The sequence below is a fragment of the Xyrauchen texanus genome, chromosome 50 (assembly GCF_025860055.1).
Source record: "Xyrauchen texanus isolate HMW12.3.18 chromosome 50, RBS_HiC_50CHRs, whole genome shotgun sequence".
Lineage (NCBI taxonomy): Eukaryota > Metazoa > Chordata > Actinopteri > Cypriniformes > Catostomidae > Xyrauchen > Xyrauchen texanus.
This window is the reverse complement of record NC_068325.1, coordinates 357,177-376,381: the sequence shown is the minus strand read 5'-3', so window position 1 is coordinate 376,381 and position 19,205 is coordinate 357,177. Positions and strand designations below refer to the sequence as shown.

The 19,205-nt window shown below is 40.1% G+C and overlaps 1 protein-coding gene across 2 annotated transcripts in view; it reads left to right on the top strand.

The window, feature by feature from the left end:
* Window positions 1-782: 782 nt before the first annotated feature.
* Window positions 783-19,205, top strand: part of LOC127640928 (arf-GAP with coiled-coil, ANK repeat and PH domain-containing protein 2-like) — a 108,704-nt gene continuing 90,281 nt past the window's right edge. For both annotated transcript variants that reach the window (XM_052123646.1, XM_052123644.1), the window contains exon 1: window positions 783-1,074. In XM_052123646.1, the coding sequence (XP_051979606.1) occupies window positions 1,022-1,074 (53 nt within the window). In that variant the 5' untranslated portion in view covers window positions 783-1,021. The remainder of the gene's footprint in view (window positions 1,075-19,205) is intronic.

The window sequence follows — 19,205 nt, the reverse complement described above, 5'->3', positions numbered from 1 at the left end:
CTAAGATACAAAGCAGTATCGTCTGTCTAATTGACTTATTACCTAAAACATTCAAGGGCTTGATCTCTTTACTATTTTTAACGTTTCCAACAGTTCAGCTACTAAGATAAATAAATATGGACTTGTCGGATCCCCCTGTCTAATACCCCTATTAATGTTAAAACGATTAGATGTCCGATTAAACGATTAACTGTAATTGGTTGATTATTACCAACGCTGAGAAGAGCAACACAAACCACGTGAAATTGAAGTCTTCATGTTCTTGACAATAATAATAATTTTCGTCTGAATATTGACATTGACAAATTTAAATAGACATTTCAAAATCAAAAGTGAATTAAAATTGGATAAATATTACAGTTATTTACTTAATTAATTCATATCGAACCTTCTCTCAAGCACACGCTATCTCTACAAAACCCCGCCTACCGGAGACGTGTCAGCCAACCTGATGTCAGTGAATCCGGACACTCTGACAAGTACAGATAATTTCTGATTGGCTAAAAAGGGCAGGCCTCTCCCCTGCCGTATTTCTTTTTTTTCTTATTTTTCAAGACTCGTTTTTCAGTAAGATTTGACAGGTAGATGTGATATTTTATGTACAATATGAAAACATTATAAATTAAAACAAAGCTTTATGAGCCACAACGCTAGCCCCTCCCATTGCAGTGCCGGCTGTTTATCGCTAACGGACAATCTACTCAGTTATTCCAGTTTCTATTCTTCGGAAAGGCATTGCTGCCCAGTCTAAATAGACAGCTCACTAAGTTTTGGGACACAGCCTTTCGTCGCTCCTCGTTTGCACTCATTAGATCAGTCCACTCGCTAAAACTGGAGGAACTACCGCCTTTAAAAATAATTTCTACAGCTACAAGTGACAAGACGGGACTTTAGCGCTCATATGTGGAGTTTATCTGGGAATCTTGAGTGATTTGATCAGAACAGATTTTATTATTTTACATGCGCTAATGTTAGCCTGTTAGCTCTTAATCTCTCTTTATAAACCTCCGTTGAAATCAACATGAAGATCACTGTGGATTTTGAAGAATGTCTAAAAGATTCACCCAGATTTAGGTGAGAAGGGAATTTAAACTTAGAAACATGTCATTTATGTGTGACTGTTGTGGTGAAGTTTTAAGTGTCTGCCCATTACTGAACTTTGGATTATACCAGTAACATTCAACATAAGCATACACACATACACTAAACAAATTGATATTGATAGTATATAAATTGATATTAATAGTAAATTTGATCAGAAATGTAATTGGCATTATTTTAAGAGATTGGTTTTGTATTTATCTTGGTGTCCATGATGACATTATGTTCTTTTCATTTTAAGCAATGACAACAAAATAAGTGCTGTGATGGTATCAAATGGTAATACAATTGTTCTGAATAATTACCAGATTCATATAGCATGACAATTACATTGTACTTCATGGTACTGCTATTACCATGATATTTTTGCATACAACTTTTTTGTAGTGAAGTTACTTTTTTGTCAGATGTTTATATGTAAGAATCTGAATTAGATTTATTGCATTCTTCTCACATACAAGGAATCCATTTTTTTTGGTGATGGGAGAAACAAGTGCACACAGAACATAACAGTGAGACAGAATATAAAACAAGGTAAGAGTAGAAATAGATATACAAATAATTGGACATATATGGGGTATGTACATGGTAGGGTTGTACAGTATGTACAATTATTGAATTCAATCTGAGTGGATTTACATATGTACATGAGATATGTATTTACATGATTGCACTATGGGGGAGTCCTGAGGCAAATGGCCTGAGGGTAAAAACTGTTCTTGTGCCTGGATGTCCTGGCGCTCAGTGCTCTGTAGTGCCGGCCAGAGGGCAACAGTTCAAAGAGTGATTGGCCAGGGTGTGTGGGGACCAGATTAATTCTACCTGCACGTTTCCTCACTCTGGAGACAATTTTGAGCATCTTCAGCTCAAGGTTATTGTGACCGCACCAGACAGCCAGCTGATCAACCTCCCGTCTGTATGCAGACTCGTCACCTTCGCAGATGACCGTGGTGTCATCTGCAAACTTCAGGAGCTTGACAGTGGGGTCTTTTGCAGTGCAGTCATTTGTGTACAGGGAGAAGAGTAATGTAGAGTGAACTCAACCCTGAGGAGCACCAGTGCTAATAGTGAGGGTCCCGGATGTGAGTTTCCCCAGTCTCACTAGCTGCTGCTTATCTGTCAGAAAGCTGGTGATCCATCGACAGATTGGGGTGGGCATGGAGAGCTGGGCCAGTTTGTCTGAGAGAAGATCAGTCATAATGGTCAATGAAGGCTGAACTGAAGTCCACAAATAGGATCTTTGCATAAGTCATGTTGACAGCATCATCCACAGAACTGTTTGCTTGGTAAGCAAACTGAAAGGGGTCCAGCAGGGGTCCAGTGATGTCCTTCAGGTAGGCTAAAACCAGTTTCTCAAACTACTTCATGACTACAGACATGAGAGTGACAGGACTCTAGTCATTCATTCCTGTAATTATTTTTTTTTTGGGGGGCGGACTGGAGCATTTAAAGCATCAGGGAACTTCACAATGCTCCAGTGACTTATTGAAGATCTGTGTGATGATGGGGGCCAGTTGGTCAGAGCAGACTTTCAGACAGGCAGGTGAAACACCATCTGGGCCTGAAGCTTTCCTAGTCTTTTATTTCCAAAAGACCCAGCACACATCCTTCTCACAGATCATAAGTGCAGACTGAGTAGCAGGAGGGGGCTCCAGAAGGTGTTGGTGTGTGAAGTGAAGATTGGAGCGGGGGAGGGTGTGAGACTGGGCTTTTCAAATCTGCAGTAAAACACATTCAGTTCATCAGCCATTAGCTAACTCTCTACAGAGCGAGGGGGAGGTGTCTTGTACTTGTTAATGCTTTTCATGCCTTTCCACACAGATGTAGGATCGTTGGCTGCAATGCTCGAATTGAGGGGGGGGGGGGCTGGGGGGATCCGGGACCCCCCATAAGGTATTAGGGACCCCCCATAAGAAGTAAAAAATAGAATTAGGGGGTCCCTCAGATATCTTTATTTTAGTAAAAAATAATAATAACAAATCTGATTAAATGCATGCAATGGATACGGTAAATTTCGTGAATTGATTATTTACAATAATTTTTTTAAAGTTGGCTAGTTGCCATGTCTCTTTAACATGTAAACGCCCCGCCCCACATCTAAAGAGTGCTGTGCGCATGACATCGTTGACTGACAGGACTGTTTGATTGGCGCCGCTCCGTTGAAGCTAATTTTAACTTTTAAAAAATTGAGAAAAATAAACCTCCACTCGAGGAGAAAGCTTCTTATCGACTTTTTTGAGGGGTAATTGTCTCTCTATATATCTTTCTACTTTATATCTACCCACACCATATCGGGGCTTTTGTATTCCTTGAGTAAATTGGAAACATTTAGGCTTAAGTTACTATTTTTTTCATTATTAATAGTCCTGGTTCTACGGGAGTGCTAGAGATCTCGACGGAGATGGATAACAGCTTTTTAGTAAAGGGAGCGATCGTTGTGTGCTTTCTATGCTTTCTAATTTCCATTCAGAATTTGTATAAAACTTGTTTTTCATGCTGAAGCCAGGACCAATGGCCACGTAAACACAAAGTTTCGGGAATTACATACACATTTATGCGGGATTCACTCTTGAAATAGCAATAATTGACATTGATTGCCATGGCATTGTTTGTTTCTGAATAAAGCAGCCTTTTTCACTGAAATGGTCGTTGAATAGTTGCTGACTTACTCACTCATAACAGTGCTTTTCCGCCACCTACTGGACGTAACTATGTTAAAAATCGCATGTGCTGAAATAGTTGAAAAATCCCCACCAACACACAGACTGACAGCCTGTTTTGTCACAATCTATATGTTTAATATCTAATAAACAAGTTTCATCCATTTAATCAAGTCTTTTGGAGCAAACATTATTATCACAGTGTCACATAATCCACATTAATCATCCAGTTGTTTTTAGGGTAAAAACTACATTGGTAAAAAAAGCTAGAATCATTCTGTTGGATGTACACTGCTGTTCAAAAGTTCAAGAGTCTCTTCTGCTCACCAAGCCTGCATTGATTTGATGCAAAATACAGTAAAAACAGTAATTTTATGAAATATTATTACAATTTAAAATAATAATACAATAAAATATAATTTATTTTTGTGATCAAAGCTGAATTTTCACCATCGTTTCTCCAGTCTTCATCACATGATCCTTCAGATCTGAAATATAAATTTTGTAGCATTATACACTACCATTTAAAAGCTTGTGGTCAGTAAGAATGTATTTTTAAAAAATGTTGGGAAAGAAATTAATACTTTTATTCAGTATGGTTGCATTAAATTGATCAGAAGTTACAGTAAAGACATTTATAATGTAACAAAAGATTCTATTTCAAATAGAAACTGTTCTTTTGAACTTTCTATTGATCAAAAAATCCTGAAAAATAAAATAAATGTTTATTACATAAATGTTTGTTGATCATCATATTAGAGTGATTTCTGACGGATCATGTGACACTGAAGACTGGAGTAATGATACTGAAAATTCAGCGTTGATCACGCATTTTACTATATATTCACATAGAAAACATATATTTCACAATATTACTGTTTTTTTTATCAAATCAATGCAGCTTTGAGCAGAAGAGACTTTTAAAAACATTTAAAAAATTGTATCGATCTCAACTTCTGAATGGTAGTGTATATTTCATTTCATTATGTGTATTTATTTAAAAATAAAAATATTGAAACCAAAACATGGCATTGTCTAGTGTGCAGGTAAATAGTACCTCCAAGGCAAGCACAGTCCATTCCAGTTTAGCAGAGGGCAGAGACCAGGGGCGTTGGGGTATCGGGAGAGGTTGAAGGAGCCCAGCTGGAGGTTGCCTCGGGGTCTTAGTTGCGTTGCAGGTGGGGCAGCCGTTCACGAAGTCGGTGGCGTCCTCCTGCAAGGTTCCCCACCAGAAACGATTCTGCAGGAGGCGTATGGTGGTGAAGACGCCAGGGTGCCCGGAGTTTGTGGCGTCGTGGACCCAGTGAAGCACCCTCTCTCGGAGGCCAGGTGGAACGAACGTCCGATTGGGCGGACAGTCGGGCGGAGGAGGATCGGTCGTGTGGGCTTGTGCGATCTCCGCCATAATGTCCCATTGAATGGGGGCCAGGATCAATGTGGGAGGTATGATGGGCTCGGCGATGGGGCTCGAAGGACTGGCATCGTGTTGACGGGAAAGTGAGTCTGCCTTGATGTTTTTGGTTCCCGGGAGGTAGGAGATGGTGAAGTGGAAGCGGGTAAAAACAGCTCCAGCCGGCCTGTCGGGGATTGAGCCTCTTGGCGGAGCGCAAGTACTCCAGGTTGCGGTGGTCGGTGAACACCTGGAACGGATGTCGAGCTCCCTCCAACCAATGTCGCCACTCCTCCAGGGCTGCCTTCACAGCCAGGAGCTCGCGGTTGCCCACATCATAATTCTGCTCCGCCGGCGAGAGTTTTCGGGAGTAGAACGCACAGGGAAATAACTTGAGGGGGTCGCCTTGGCGTTGGGAGAGTATGGCACCGATACCTGAACCGGATGCATCCACTTCCACAATGAAGGGGAGGTCTGGGTTGGGGTGATGCAGGATGGGAGCAGAGTTGAATCGTTCTTTGAGCTGGTGGAACGCCTGGAGTGCGTCGGAAGACCAGTGCAGTTTGGTTTGCCCCCTCTTTACCATGGCGGTGAGTGGCGAGGCGACGGTACTGAAGTTCCTGGTGAACCGTCGATAGAAGTTCGAGAATCCCAGGAATCTTTGGAGCTCTTTCACGGAGTTAGGTTGTGGCCAGTTTAGGACAGCTCGCACCTTGCTTTCGTCCATAGCTACCCCCTCAGGGCTGATGATATAACCAAGGAAGGCGACAGTGGTCAAGTGGAATTCGCACTTCTCGGCCTTGGCATAGAGTTGATGTTCCGCTAGGCGCTTAAGTACTGCTCTGACCTGCGTAATGTGTTCTTCTAGGGAGCTGGAGTAAATAAGGATGCCATCGATGTAGACGATGACGCACCGGTTAAGCATGTCCCGGAAGATGTCGTTGATGTATGCCTGGAACACGGAGGGGCTGTTGGACAGGCCGAAAGGCATCACCAAATATTCATAGTGGCCGTTCGTGGTGGAGAAGGCCGTCTTCCACTCGTCCCCCTCTCGTATGTGGATGAGGTTGTAGGCGCAGCGTAAGTCCAATTTGGTATACACCCTGGCGGACCGTAGTTGTTCAAGGGCCGCAGGGATTAAGGGAAGCGGATAGCGGAACTTCACAGTGACATCATTGAGGCCACGGTAGTCGATACAGGGGCGTAGGGTTCCATCCTTCTTTCCCACGAAGAAGAACCCGGCTGCAGCTGGGGAGGTGGATGGGCGAATGAACCCCTTGGCGAGCTCCTCCTCTATGTACGACTTCATGGCTTGAGATTCGGGATCTGACAGAGGGAAGATTCGGCCTTTAGGGGGTGAGGTGCCTGGAACGAGTTCAATCGCGCAGTCGTGCGCGCGGTGTTGCGGGAGCTGTGTTGCCTTGGACTTGCTGAATGCTACGCTTAAATCAGCGTATTCAGAAGGTATCAGGGGAGAGCTGTGTGGAGCTGACGAGATTCGTGTCGATCCTACCACGGTAGGTGTGATGGCTTTTAGGCATCTCGCTGGACAGTCAGCGCCCCACTGTGTGATTTGGTGTTCCCGCCAGGAGATTCGTGGATTATGTTCTTGTAGCCAGGGATGGCCGAGGATAACTGGGTGATGGGGTGAGGAGATAACAAAGAAGCGAGTGGTCTCAGTGTGTAGTGCCCCCACCTGTAGGATCACGTCGGTGGTGGTGTAGTACACGCGACCGGTCCCCAGGGGGCGTCCGTCTAGCGCCGCCACTGCCAAGGGAGAAGCACAAGAGATCAAGGGAATGTTGACACGTCTGCATAGTGACTCATCAATAAAATTGCCTGCCGCTCCCGAATCAACCATAGCGCGAGTGATGAAATTCATGGAGGCGTAAGTGAGCTTGATAGGTACTTCCAGACAAGAGACAGTGAGGAAAGAGTTAAGTGGTTGAGTCACCCCGGATTGCGATGGGCGTGTTGGACAGTTAGCGCGTTGGTGCCCTGGTTGACCACAGTAGAGGCAGAGGTTACGTGAAAAGCGGCGTTCTCTTTCTTCCTGAGTGAGATGTGTCCGCCCGACCTGCATGGGTTCGGGCTCCTCTCGGAGCTGGCAAGTTTGAGGTGCTGGTGCTGACCACCGGTTTGGGCGTCTGGAGTGAATGAGATTGTCGAGCCGGATCGCCAGGGTGACGAATTGGTCGAGGGAAATTCCTTCGTTGCGGCAAGCCAGTGCGGACTGCAGTTCGGCATTCAGACCCTGACGGAAGTGAAGCTTGAGGGGGCTTTCCGGCCAGCCGGTCTGTGTGGCGAGGGTGCGGAAGGAAAGCGCGTAGTCCACTGCCGTGCGATTTCCCTGACGCAGGGCTATCAGCTGTTCGCCTGGGCTCTTACCGCTCTCGGGGTGGTCAAAGACGGTGTTCAAGTTACTCATAAAGGATTCGAAGGTCGTTTGAGCGAAACCGTGGTTGGTCCAGATCGCGTTTGCCCAGTCGAGAGCCCTGCCTGTGAGTACTGAACACACGAAGAGGATCTTGCTTTCGTCGGTGGGGTAAAGTGCCAGTTGTTGAGAGAGGAAGACCGAGCACTGCATGTAGAAGCCTTTGCATTTCGAGGGCGTACCGTCAAACTTCTCGGGGTGTGCGAGTCGTGAGCTGGCGATCGGCTGATAGTGAGGAACGGCGGCGGCCACTTGACTGGCGTGGGGCACGGCGGGCGCCGGTGCGGGCTGGTGTAGCGCTTGTACTGACCGCATCATCTCTTCCATGGCAGACGTGAGGCGCCCGAGTTGTTGGTGTTGTACTGACAGCTGACTCGCTTGGGCGGTGAGTTCTTCGGCCATGCGTGATATTACCGCTGGATCGATGTTTGGTGAAGTCTTCTGTAACACAGACTCAGGTAAGTTGGGATCCATCAGCAGTTTCTTTATTTAACTCACAGAGATAAACAGGCAATGGTCAAGCAGTGGGGAAGCTGGGCAAACGTAGACAGGCTGAGCGCGTAGTGAGGCAGGCAGAACGTCAGGGCAGGCGGCAAGTGGCAACACGAAGAGGCAGGCAAGAGTATCAGGCAGGCAGGTAACAGTCAATCATAGTCAAGGGGTAAGCAAGGTCGGTAGGTAGATAATCAATCAGGTTTAGTAGTTAGAACGCTCAGTAGTGTAGCCGGAACAAACAAGACTTCGCAATGTGACTGTCACTGTGCGTGGCTTATGTAGAGGGAGTTGAATGAGGAACAGCTGTACCTTAATCAAGCCCCGGTATGTGGGTAAGGAGGAGATTAGAATACAGGTGAACCTGATCTCCGGTGGCTGATCGTGACAGATAGTATTTTTCCATTCTTTTGCTAATGTTTAAGTAATAAAAAAAGTTGTGAAGATAGATATCCTTTTGAAGTTACTCACAGCTCTTTTATCACTGCTTTCGGAGACATGAAATAATTATTCCTGTGCCACTGTTGAATCTGACAGTGATACCATTCAGTGAGTCTGGAAGCCATCTGATTATTTTCTACTGTTTTTGAGACATTTCAATGTATTTTGAAGTTACTTGCTTTTACGGGTCTTCAAGAGCCTTATATGTAGTGCCCTGGTATATTTGCCATAGTTGCTGTTTTGGGTCTGCTACCCTCTAAATCCAGTATTACTTTAGTAAGTAATTTAAAAGAATAATTATATATATATATATATATATATATATATATATATATATATATATATATATATATATATATAGCCTATATAATTCTTTATCAAGCGTTTTTAATAAATAAGATATATTTATGCATATTATGATCAAATATATTGTATATTTTGTATAAAGTGTATATTGCAAGACTAAACCTACATCCACACCCCCTAAAAAAAAACTTGGGGACCCCCATAAGACTTGACTCAATTCGAGCACTGGTTGGCTGACAATTTTTGTGACTGTATTAAGTTAATAAATATTATATTTTGAAGGTTGTTGGTGTGTATATATACAGATAATTGAAGTGTGTAGTTTTTTTAATTTGTTTGTAAAGTTTATCTAACTTACAATTTTGTAATGAGAATACATGTATGTTTGCGCATTTAGATTTATAAGAGTTTGATAATTGACACTGTCTTCTAGTTGTGTTGCCAATTATGAAGGTGTTTGAAATTTGGTTTCTCATTAATGTTGATGTGTTGTGGTTTAAAGTGGTTAAAGACCCAAATTTAAGTGATTATTCACCAAAAGTATTCGGCTGTAAAACTTCCGCCGGAGCAATTGATCTCACTTGACTCTGAAATGGCGCATTTGGAGTAATCATGAGTTACTCAAATAAAGTAATCCAGTAAAAATTACTTCACCTAAATTGTAATCAAATTACTAATGACTTTTAAGCTACTTTCTAAAACACTTTTTTGCAGGAAAATAATTTTTTTCTGCTGAACAAATTTAAAATAATGTCTACTTGTTTATTTTTGCACACAAGTTATACACCCACTAGTTAGGGGGTTGACACTTCAGCTGTCATAGAAATGCAAACAGACATACATATGAACATAATTCAAGTTTTAAATGTGTTTTAGATAAATAATGTTTTTTTAAATAAGTGTAACCGTTAATGTACTTTAAATTAATTAACTTGATTAAAAGTCAGAAACAAGAATTTGATTACAAGAATTTTTATTGTAATACGTTACACTACTTTTTGACTAAAAGAATAATTGGACTTCTATAGAAAATTACATCGTAATCAGTTTACACCCAAAACTAAATATCATTATTGCCAAATTACATTGGTTCTCACATTTTCAGTGAATAATGATTTAAATATTGGACTTTATCTCACATAAATCTGTCGTATGTCTTCTGAAGACTTGGAATATTACTAAGTTATATGGACTACATTTGTGGTGCTCTTTTGTTATTTTTGGAGCATGACAGAGTCCCCATTCACTTTCATTGTATGTAAAAAGCAGTGTGAACATTCTTCAAAATGTCTGCTTTTATGCTTCACAGAAGTATGTCATATAGGTTTGGAATAACATGAGGCCGAGTAAATAATGACAATTTCTGATTTGGGTGAACTATTTCTTCAGCCTCAAGTTACTCGGAACTGAACCGGTTATAATTGTACTGTAAGGTAAACAACTACTTATAGCTAATTAGTAAAAGTCCTGAGATCGGGACTGGTTGAAGGAAGTCTCTTTAAGTGTTGAAGTGCTATCTGTGCTTTCTACCCCTCCTGTCTCCTCTTTCTCTCTCTCAGAACAGCATCCTGTCTCAGAAATAAGGAGCAGATGGGGTTAAGTAATTTGCAGAAGATATTGAAAGAGCCTTTATTTGTGTGTGCTTTACGTCAAAGAAAAGACATGCACTCAGCTGTCACGCATAACCAAGGGATCGACGCCTTTTTCATGTATCATAAATCAGAACATTTTCCGATGATTAGAATGATCAGTGGTGCCCAGCTATGACTCCAGAGGCTGTTCAAAATTCTGCTGTGCCATAGAAAGGAACACACATAATTTTCCATTATATTCCACCTAAATCGTTATCAAAGAACAAAGATTATTTACTGTGTATGTTTTCAGTTGCAAGTACAGTGCATCCAGAAAGTATTCACAGCGCTTCACATTTTGAAAAGTGAAATCTATTTATACAGAAAATCTATTTCTGAAATTTATTTATACAGAAAAATTGCATTATAAACGTTGCCATTTCTAATTGTATAGTTTGCACAGTTACACCAATTTCATACAATAACCTGCAAACTCATCAATGTTACTTTGTTCATTCTTGAAGAAGTACAAAAAAACCTTCAGAACTTTTATTTGTATGGTGACTAGATTCATAACTGCCAAATGCGCATTTACTCATCATGTGTGATGTGATACCAGTGCCTTGTTCTCCCCGCAGCCAGCTTCAAGAAATGCTATTTCACCCTCTTGTGGTCTCCCGAAGCTATTACGGCCACTAAATTCAATAGAAGACCAACTGACACTGAATTGGAAAGCACACAAATTAGACTTCTAGTTTAATGACATGCCTAGTATTAAGATCTATGGTATGTGGTTGCTAGGGTGTTTTGAGAGATAATCCTATCCTTAAAGGATACTTATTATGCAAAATTCTCTTTTACATGGTGTTTGAACATATGTGTGTTGGCAGTGTGTGTACACAACCACCCTATAATGATAAAAATCCACCCAGTCCTTTTTTTTTAATCCCCATTAATCATAAGCACAGTCTCAGAACAAGTCATTTGCTTGTTTGTTTGTATGTGTTGTTTCGTTATAGCGCATAGCAAACGTTGTAACAGTATTTGTGTGTGTGTGTGTGTGTGTGTGTGTGTGTGTGTGTGTTGCTCATCCATCATTGCAAAATTGCTGAAAAACTCTACAACATTTAAATAAATGTATCAAATAACCATTCGGAATCTTCCTGGTTCATTCTCAAAGTTGTTACTTCTGACAGAGTCTCTCCCTCATCAGTGTCTGACTCCGGTTCAGATTATTTGGGCGCACCGGTGCGACTGACATTTGACACCTTAACTTATGAACTTCTATAGTACCATCAGAATAAATACTCACGTATGCATCTAACATTATATACAATATACTTTTTAAAAGTGTTTTATAGTGCTGTTTTCGCACTCTAAATTAGCTGAGACAGACAAGGCTGAATACAGCTCCTTATTCTCGGAAGTGTGTACTGGCGCGCACTTTGTTCCTCCCTCTCTTTTCCCTCACCATGCATGCATGCACTGAGAGAAAGGCACATAAGCTGATATGCAACATAAAGAATGTTTAAGCTGAGTTTCTTGCTTGTTTTACCCGGAGCAATGATAAAAGACGGCTGACCAGCACATGCTTTACATGAAAAATAAATACACAACACCATGAACGATTGCAAAAACAGACATTTTGAATTAAGAGTGTGAGGTATTTTATGTGTGCGTCACAAGATCAAAGCATATTGCCCAGCCCTGAATGTGGAACTGAAGTGGGAGTTAATATGTTGGTTATTGCAGTGCTTTTCCTGCAAATGAAATGATATTTATTTGGCGCTTGGTGCTTTATATGCGCTAAATATGCTTCCTCATCTGAAACAAGCAGTACTCAATTGTGGTTTTCGCGCGAGCCGCCACAAAACCCACTCGCGTTCATGCGCTCTGCTCCTAGTGCTGGTGCCAATGTGGCAACCGCCTCCTCCCCACCGGCACCATAAGTCGTCTGATGGGGTTTAGGCTACTCACCCCTGCTGTCTTACCCGGTAGGATCTGATAGTTCACTAAAAGTTTCACTGGACCATCAGACGGGGACTTATGCCAAAAGCGTGTTTTAAAAAATAAATGTGTATTATTATTGTTAATCAATTAATTGCCATTCCCTTTAAGCTAATGCTGTTTTGAGACTTTCTGATATAACTGTGTGTTAACTGTAAAGCTGGCACTTGAGTTTCAATGGCAAAAAAGTCAGAAAATTGAAGCAGAAATAAAAACTAAATTCAAATTCAAAACAATAATAACTGTTTATAATGACTAAAGCAGCTTTCACTTTCTCTGGTGTATGTTTGAGTGGAGGGGAAAATCAAACAGAATGTAATAAGAGGTGTGTTGAAGGACAGGTTTGTCTTCGTACACCTAAAGCATATTGCTTTCATTCTGAAACCACTTTGAAATTTGTTCAGCAGCATACTAATCATTTGTTTTTTTCATTTATATTGACCAATAGTTTTTCTTAGTTGTGAAGGATAACATAAGCTTTAAAATTTGATGGTTTACGGTTACAATTTCAATTCAGATACTTGAACAGACTTGACTCGGCCTGTTGTGGACTCGGTCTTGAGTCCGACTCAGATTGTTTTGGACTCTGACTATTGTTTAAAGACTTGGACTCGACAAGGGTGGACTCGAACCCAATGCTACATTAAAGTATCCTTATACATAAGTCATGCATATGAGGTATTATTTGAAAGCTTAGAATCTGAACTTTTCAGAGATAACCATTATTTCTGCATTTGTTACTGAAAATGCTGAAATAAGGCCTCAAAACATTAACATTGAAAATTACCCCCCATATAAATATTGAAATATTTATACAAAATTAAAGCTTTCTAATGACACCTAGATTGAGCTTCTAGTCCACTCAGAGGCCGATATATTCAATGAAACTTTTAGGGTTGTGCTTGAACTGAAAATTACACTTAATGTCTATGGATGAGCACAACTTTGAGGGCTAAAATGCGTTAAAGCGGCACCTACATTTCAGATCTGTATATTGTGATGGAATGGGAAAGATCATTTTCAATGATTTTCCCAATTATTCCACAGTATGTGTGAATGGTGAGCTTTTACATTGGAGTGTGAAAAATTGCAGGCGGCAGCCTAGAAATCCACCAGAGTATAAACGGTTAATAGTGCAATTCTGGGAGAATTACACTACCATCATCCCGAGGGGAAAAGATCCACCTATCAAAGGATTGCAAAGTCAAAGAATTGCCAATCAAAGAAGAACAATGTGCACCAAAATAGTTCTGCAGGGACCACCCATTCCCATGATGCATTGTCAATGATCCAGTAGAGCCGCTCTCCCTACAATCTCAAGCTACTTGTTTATTTGCATATATATCAGAATTTTTGCAACAATCAAAAACATTTTATCAATATTTTTTATTTAAATTACAGTACATCATGTGCAATGCTTCATGCGATTGTAGTTCATTCCCTCATGAAAGAGGTTAAGTACAGATTTTTCAATACTTTTTTCCTTTAAATACTGTGGCAGCGGGGGCGTGGTCAAGCGCCCGTCCGGGAGAGAGAAGCGGTAAGGGCGCTCACACCTGGGCCAAATTATGACTAACACCTGTCTCTAATTGCAGTAGAGTGAGGAGAGCGGTGAAAAAGCCAGCGGCCGCAGAGCAGAGGGAGTCGACCAGAACAAGCCAACCCACTGCGCTTGTGTTATTGTGTGTTGATTTTCGTATAATTATTTGTGAGACAGACATTAAAAACCTTACCTTGTTTTCCTGGAACCTTCGGTTCCTGTCCTCCTTCCCGTGAGGGTTCTACAAATACAATTTGTGATTAGGGTTGTTACAATACCAACATTTCAGTAGTCAGGACCAATACAAGTAAAATTTCACGATTCTCGATACCAATTTCGTTACCACAAAGAAATAGGTAATATGCTATTGAACACACTCCTTTAACCAATTTTATACAAATTTCAATGTAAATAATAAATGAAAACAGTGTTCCTCAATTAAATAAATATTGCTTCAAGCTTTTTTAAGTAGGACTTAATGATACATTTTATTATTTTATTATTTATTTATTTCCCCCCCAAATATTGTTTTCCGTTCCATGTTTGATATTTTATCTCTATTTCATCATCAAAATTGTGTCTAATTAAATTAATTCTTAAAACTTTTCAGTTAGTACAATACTTTTACTTTTAATTGAGATTTCTTAATAATAAAAAACTATTATTATTAAAGTAAATTTCATTAGTCGGTACCAATACCATTGAAATTTCACGGTACTTGATACCATTTTCGATACCAAAGCAAAAACAGGTTACTAAACAACACTCTTTTATTAACAAAGTCTACAAAACTTTAGCAGCAGAACTAAGAACAGAAATATGCCATTGAGCAACACTTTAATTTAAATGTATTATTTTTTTAATGATAACAAAACCGTACAATGTATGCTTAAAGGATTTTTGAATACTTATATAAGATTTGCTTCAACTTTTGAAACTTTAAGTTTTTACCAAGTACTAAAGAAAAATCCTAAATAAACAAGCATACAATAGAATGAATAAAAAACAATTTCCAAACTAATGTGCAAAGTGCTCTCTTATTAATAAAGCTGCACATTGTGCATTTCTTATTGTGAAGACAAATGGCAGTGACATATATTATGATTAAATAAATCTAGCTACATTAAGTGTGTGCGCTCGAGGGATGATGTCCCCGAGGCAGAGTCTCTCTCAGCCGGGTGCAGTTTCAATCTCTTCACCTTAAATTGGGACATTTGAGCAACTCATTGAAGAGGCACTGACCACCAGGGGCGAAAATTTCATCAAAATGTTGGGGGGGACAATAAACATAACAATTATTTTAAGAATATATCATTATATTATTTACAATACACATATTTTAATGATATTTTGGGGGGGGGGGCAACCCTCAGATAGGGTGGGGTCCTGACCCCCCGACCCCCCCGCAATTTCCGCGTATGCTGACCACACAGAGAAATGCCAGTTTCTGAGTTTATAGTTATTAACATGATCTGCTTCTGTATTATTTGAACTTTAATAAAAGCTATAACGCATTAAATATAACTGCATTTGTAACACCGGGATGTTTCCTTTTAAAGAGCTCCGGATCCTCTTATTCCAAAACGAGACTGCTTCTGAATTATTTTTTTTTAAAATTGTTTTATTATATAATTCCCTAATACTTTGGGATCTACATAAAATGAAGCTGTGAAAGTTTAGAGTGCATCTGGACTGATCTTTGTAATTCTTCTCCTCCGTCAGGCCTGAACTGCAGTGCTGCTCTCGCTCGTCATTAGTTTAATATGATTTCATTTTACCTTAAATGAGATCAAACGACTATTCGACAATGAAAATTTTTCTCTTAATTTTTTTTTTTCCAACGTTGTCGATAATGTCGACTAATCATTTCAGCCCTAATGCAAAAGAAAATATGCTTTAGTTGCTTGAATAAATCCGGGTGTCTGTCTTTCAGGTGCTTTATTAAGTTTGATGTGTTTCCTCCTTTCGTCTGAAAATTGAGAAAGCACTGTTTACAAATAGGTTTTTGCTGATCTATTATGTTTCCCTTTTCATCAGCCTCAAATACAAAGAATTTCCAAACCTGGCTTTTTCCACTTTTCTTTTCGACAAGATTATGTTGAGACTCTGCAGCAGCTTTGCTTGTCACCATCTTTTGCTTGTTGTGAGCGTTAAGTTCCCGACTCTGATTGGGTACCGGATACCTTCAGAAATTCTGGTATCGTAAAAAAACTGCATCAAGCCTCCAAGAGGGATAAAGACATACTGCGGAGGATTGTGCGGGAGAGAGAGATCGTTTATGGGCATGTCCGTTGTGTGTGTTGTTGTCTTTTGTTCTCATACAGATGACGGTAATGTCAATAACTCAAAATAGGACACATAAACAAAGTAAGGCTTCAGGGTTCTCTCTCCCGCACAATACTGCGCAGTCGGCCTTTATTCCTCTCGGAGGCTTAATTAGCCTGATAAGGGACCGGGTGTGTAGAATCACGACCCGGCCCCGCCCTCCGCCCTGCCACACATCCTTTTGTAGTTTAGTAATCACACTAGGAAATATAGCATTTTTAGTTTGATTAATTGTCCATTTCAGTGTAAAAGCAGTAGGTTAACAGAGCATGCGCTCAAATATACGTGTGAGCATTTGAAAGCAGTCGTGTGTCAGTCAGACAGCATGTGGGGACCGAATTGAGTAGTTGTTTGGAACTACCTGTACTGCAGAAACAGTGGTATTGTTACATCTTTTTTATTTTAGTATCGACTTGGTACCGAAGTACCAGTACTTTTCACATTATCTTTAGTCGTTATTCACCTTGAAGCTGGTTGGTTTGGTTCATAGCTTAGCACTCATTTATGGAAACAAGACTTTCTGTGCATTCAAATCTCATGTAGTGATGGCAAAATTATGGCTTGTACATTATCAGTAGTTCTGGGAGTTTAGCATGTACAGTTTGCTCTTTAAAGTTGGTAATGATTTATCCACAAAAATTCCCTCTATGTAAGCTAATCTCATTATACATTGTTATTGGTTTTCTAAAAATCTGAGGTTTACCTCATTGGGAACTCCCCCTCTGCTTCATCCCAGATTGTTTCCCAACAATTACAGGAAGAATTACACAACTGAGGGGCCGGTCCAAGCGTCAGTTCCTCCAGAGTGTCTCAGCTTGAGAGATGTTATATCCTCACAAAACTCTTTTATTTATTTTTAAAAATGTTCATTTAAATAATGCATGGCTCAAACATAAGCATCTATGTCATTGATTAATAAACCATTAACATATCATGATATATATTTAATATTATGGAAAGGCAAATGTAGATTCACTTTTTAAAGCTATATCACCCATGAATAAGGGATGTGCAAAACTGCAAATTCTAAAGGAAACCCTCTATAATTAGGGTAGTTTCAGGTTAACCTCACCCTGATCAGACATGTCTCTTCAAGGGGACTTTAAGACAAGTAGCCTAAAACTTCTCTCACAGCTAAAATGCAGCACACTATCTGCACACTAATTAAAGTACCACTGCCAAAGATCATTACAAAGATATAATAAATGAACTAGTCAAACTCACTAATCAACTACTCTGATTCTGGACCATCATACCTCTACCCTCATACTTTGTAAAAAGGGGTGTTTTCACTCTGAAAATCTTTTGAGAAAGGTGGATGTCATTTCTCTATTGAATCCAGCTGGATAAATAAACCCCTATCCACTCGTTTGGTCTGACTTTAGGAATAGTCCAGCTTTAATTATTTATGTTGACATGTAAAGGTCTGATGTGGTTTCCTGCTTCTGGGTTGTTTAGTCCTCTGTGTGCCTTTTGGTTCTTTGAAGTTTGTTGTTACATTAATGTGGTTCAGCATCACTGATAATGTGATCCAGATACCAAAAAGTGAATTTAAGCCGTTCCTTTGGTGTAAAAGTGTATAGTTTATGTTGCATGACTTTTCATATTTCACTCCAAAATCAAGAGAAATCATTATTTAAATATGTAGCAAAAAATGGCAGAAGTGGTAGTGTGATAATGGTGGACAGCTGTACTGTTTCTTCTTTCATTGGTTTGTTTGCATATTTTAGTACTTTCTGGGACTGATTTCTTTTCAGAAACCAACAAGGAGGGAAAGTGGCTGGATGATTTATGAGTAAATGTGGCTGATAACATTACAATGGCATCAGGGCATAATTGATTCACTTATAATTGTTTTTAGGCTAATGTTGTTGTCTTTTTGTATAGTCATGGACAGCAGTTCACAAAATGATAGCTATGCTTTGTTGTCATGTGTGAGGAAAATGCCTATGAAAGGATCTGCTGAATTCTCTTAGTACGTTTGTAGATGTGCAAGTATAATTAGACTTCTTTCAGTTGTGAACAACTCAGTACTTTATCAGTGCTTTAATGACTAACTTAAAACAAATAATAGACGTTCATTTGTTGACACCTACTGGTTAAGTGTGATTTAAAAAAATTGTCACTGAACAAATCGATAAACAAATCTGAATGACAGACAGAGAAACAAAGGGTCTGTTCCAAGACATAGTGAGCTGGCTTGCTGTCTCCTGCCTACATAGGCAGCTGTCTTCTGAGGCAGCATCCTTACTGAAATGATGCCTCATAAGAGAACAATTTGGAACACTCTACATGGGTGGCAGCACTCTAGGATTGCATTCCCGGGGAAGGATACATATGATGCTACCATACAATTTGTCCAAACGAGGCATCAATGAGGCAACAATTAAGATACCTATGTCTGGCAACAGCCTTCACATCGGGAGCATGCCTATAATGTCTTAAAATGCCACCTCTGGAGGAAGCTCACTAGGTTTTGGAACAAGACCCATCATCTAGGGCCTGATGTGTAACTGTTGTGTACGCACAAAATGGGCATTGAAATTTACATATGCAATTTCCCATGCACACATCAGGATTTATAAAAATATAAACTGGATAAACTGCCACAGTCATGCAATATTCAAAAGACCAGGCTGGTTTGAAGTCATTGCCGGTTGTTTCTAACAGCACAGTTCTTTCTCGTCTTGAATTTGTTTAGGACACGTCCTGCTCTGTACTTTTGTATTACTTCACATTTAAATTTTTCACTTTTATGCGTAAATAATGTAAAGCAGTCCTGCCCACCGATAGCTTTGCAGATCTATCTATCATACTGCCATATAATCGTTATAGCAAAACTACTATCAGATGACAGTTCTTCCGTTGCATGGTATATTGTAATTCCTCCCAGCTCTATGGACAGATAGTCAGTTGTGATGTAGATAGTTGTGTTATC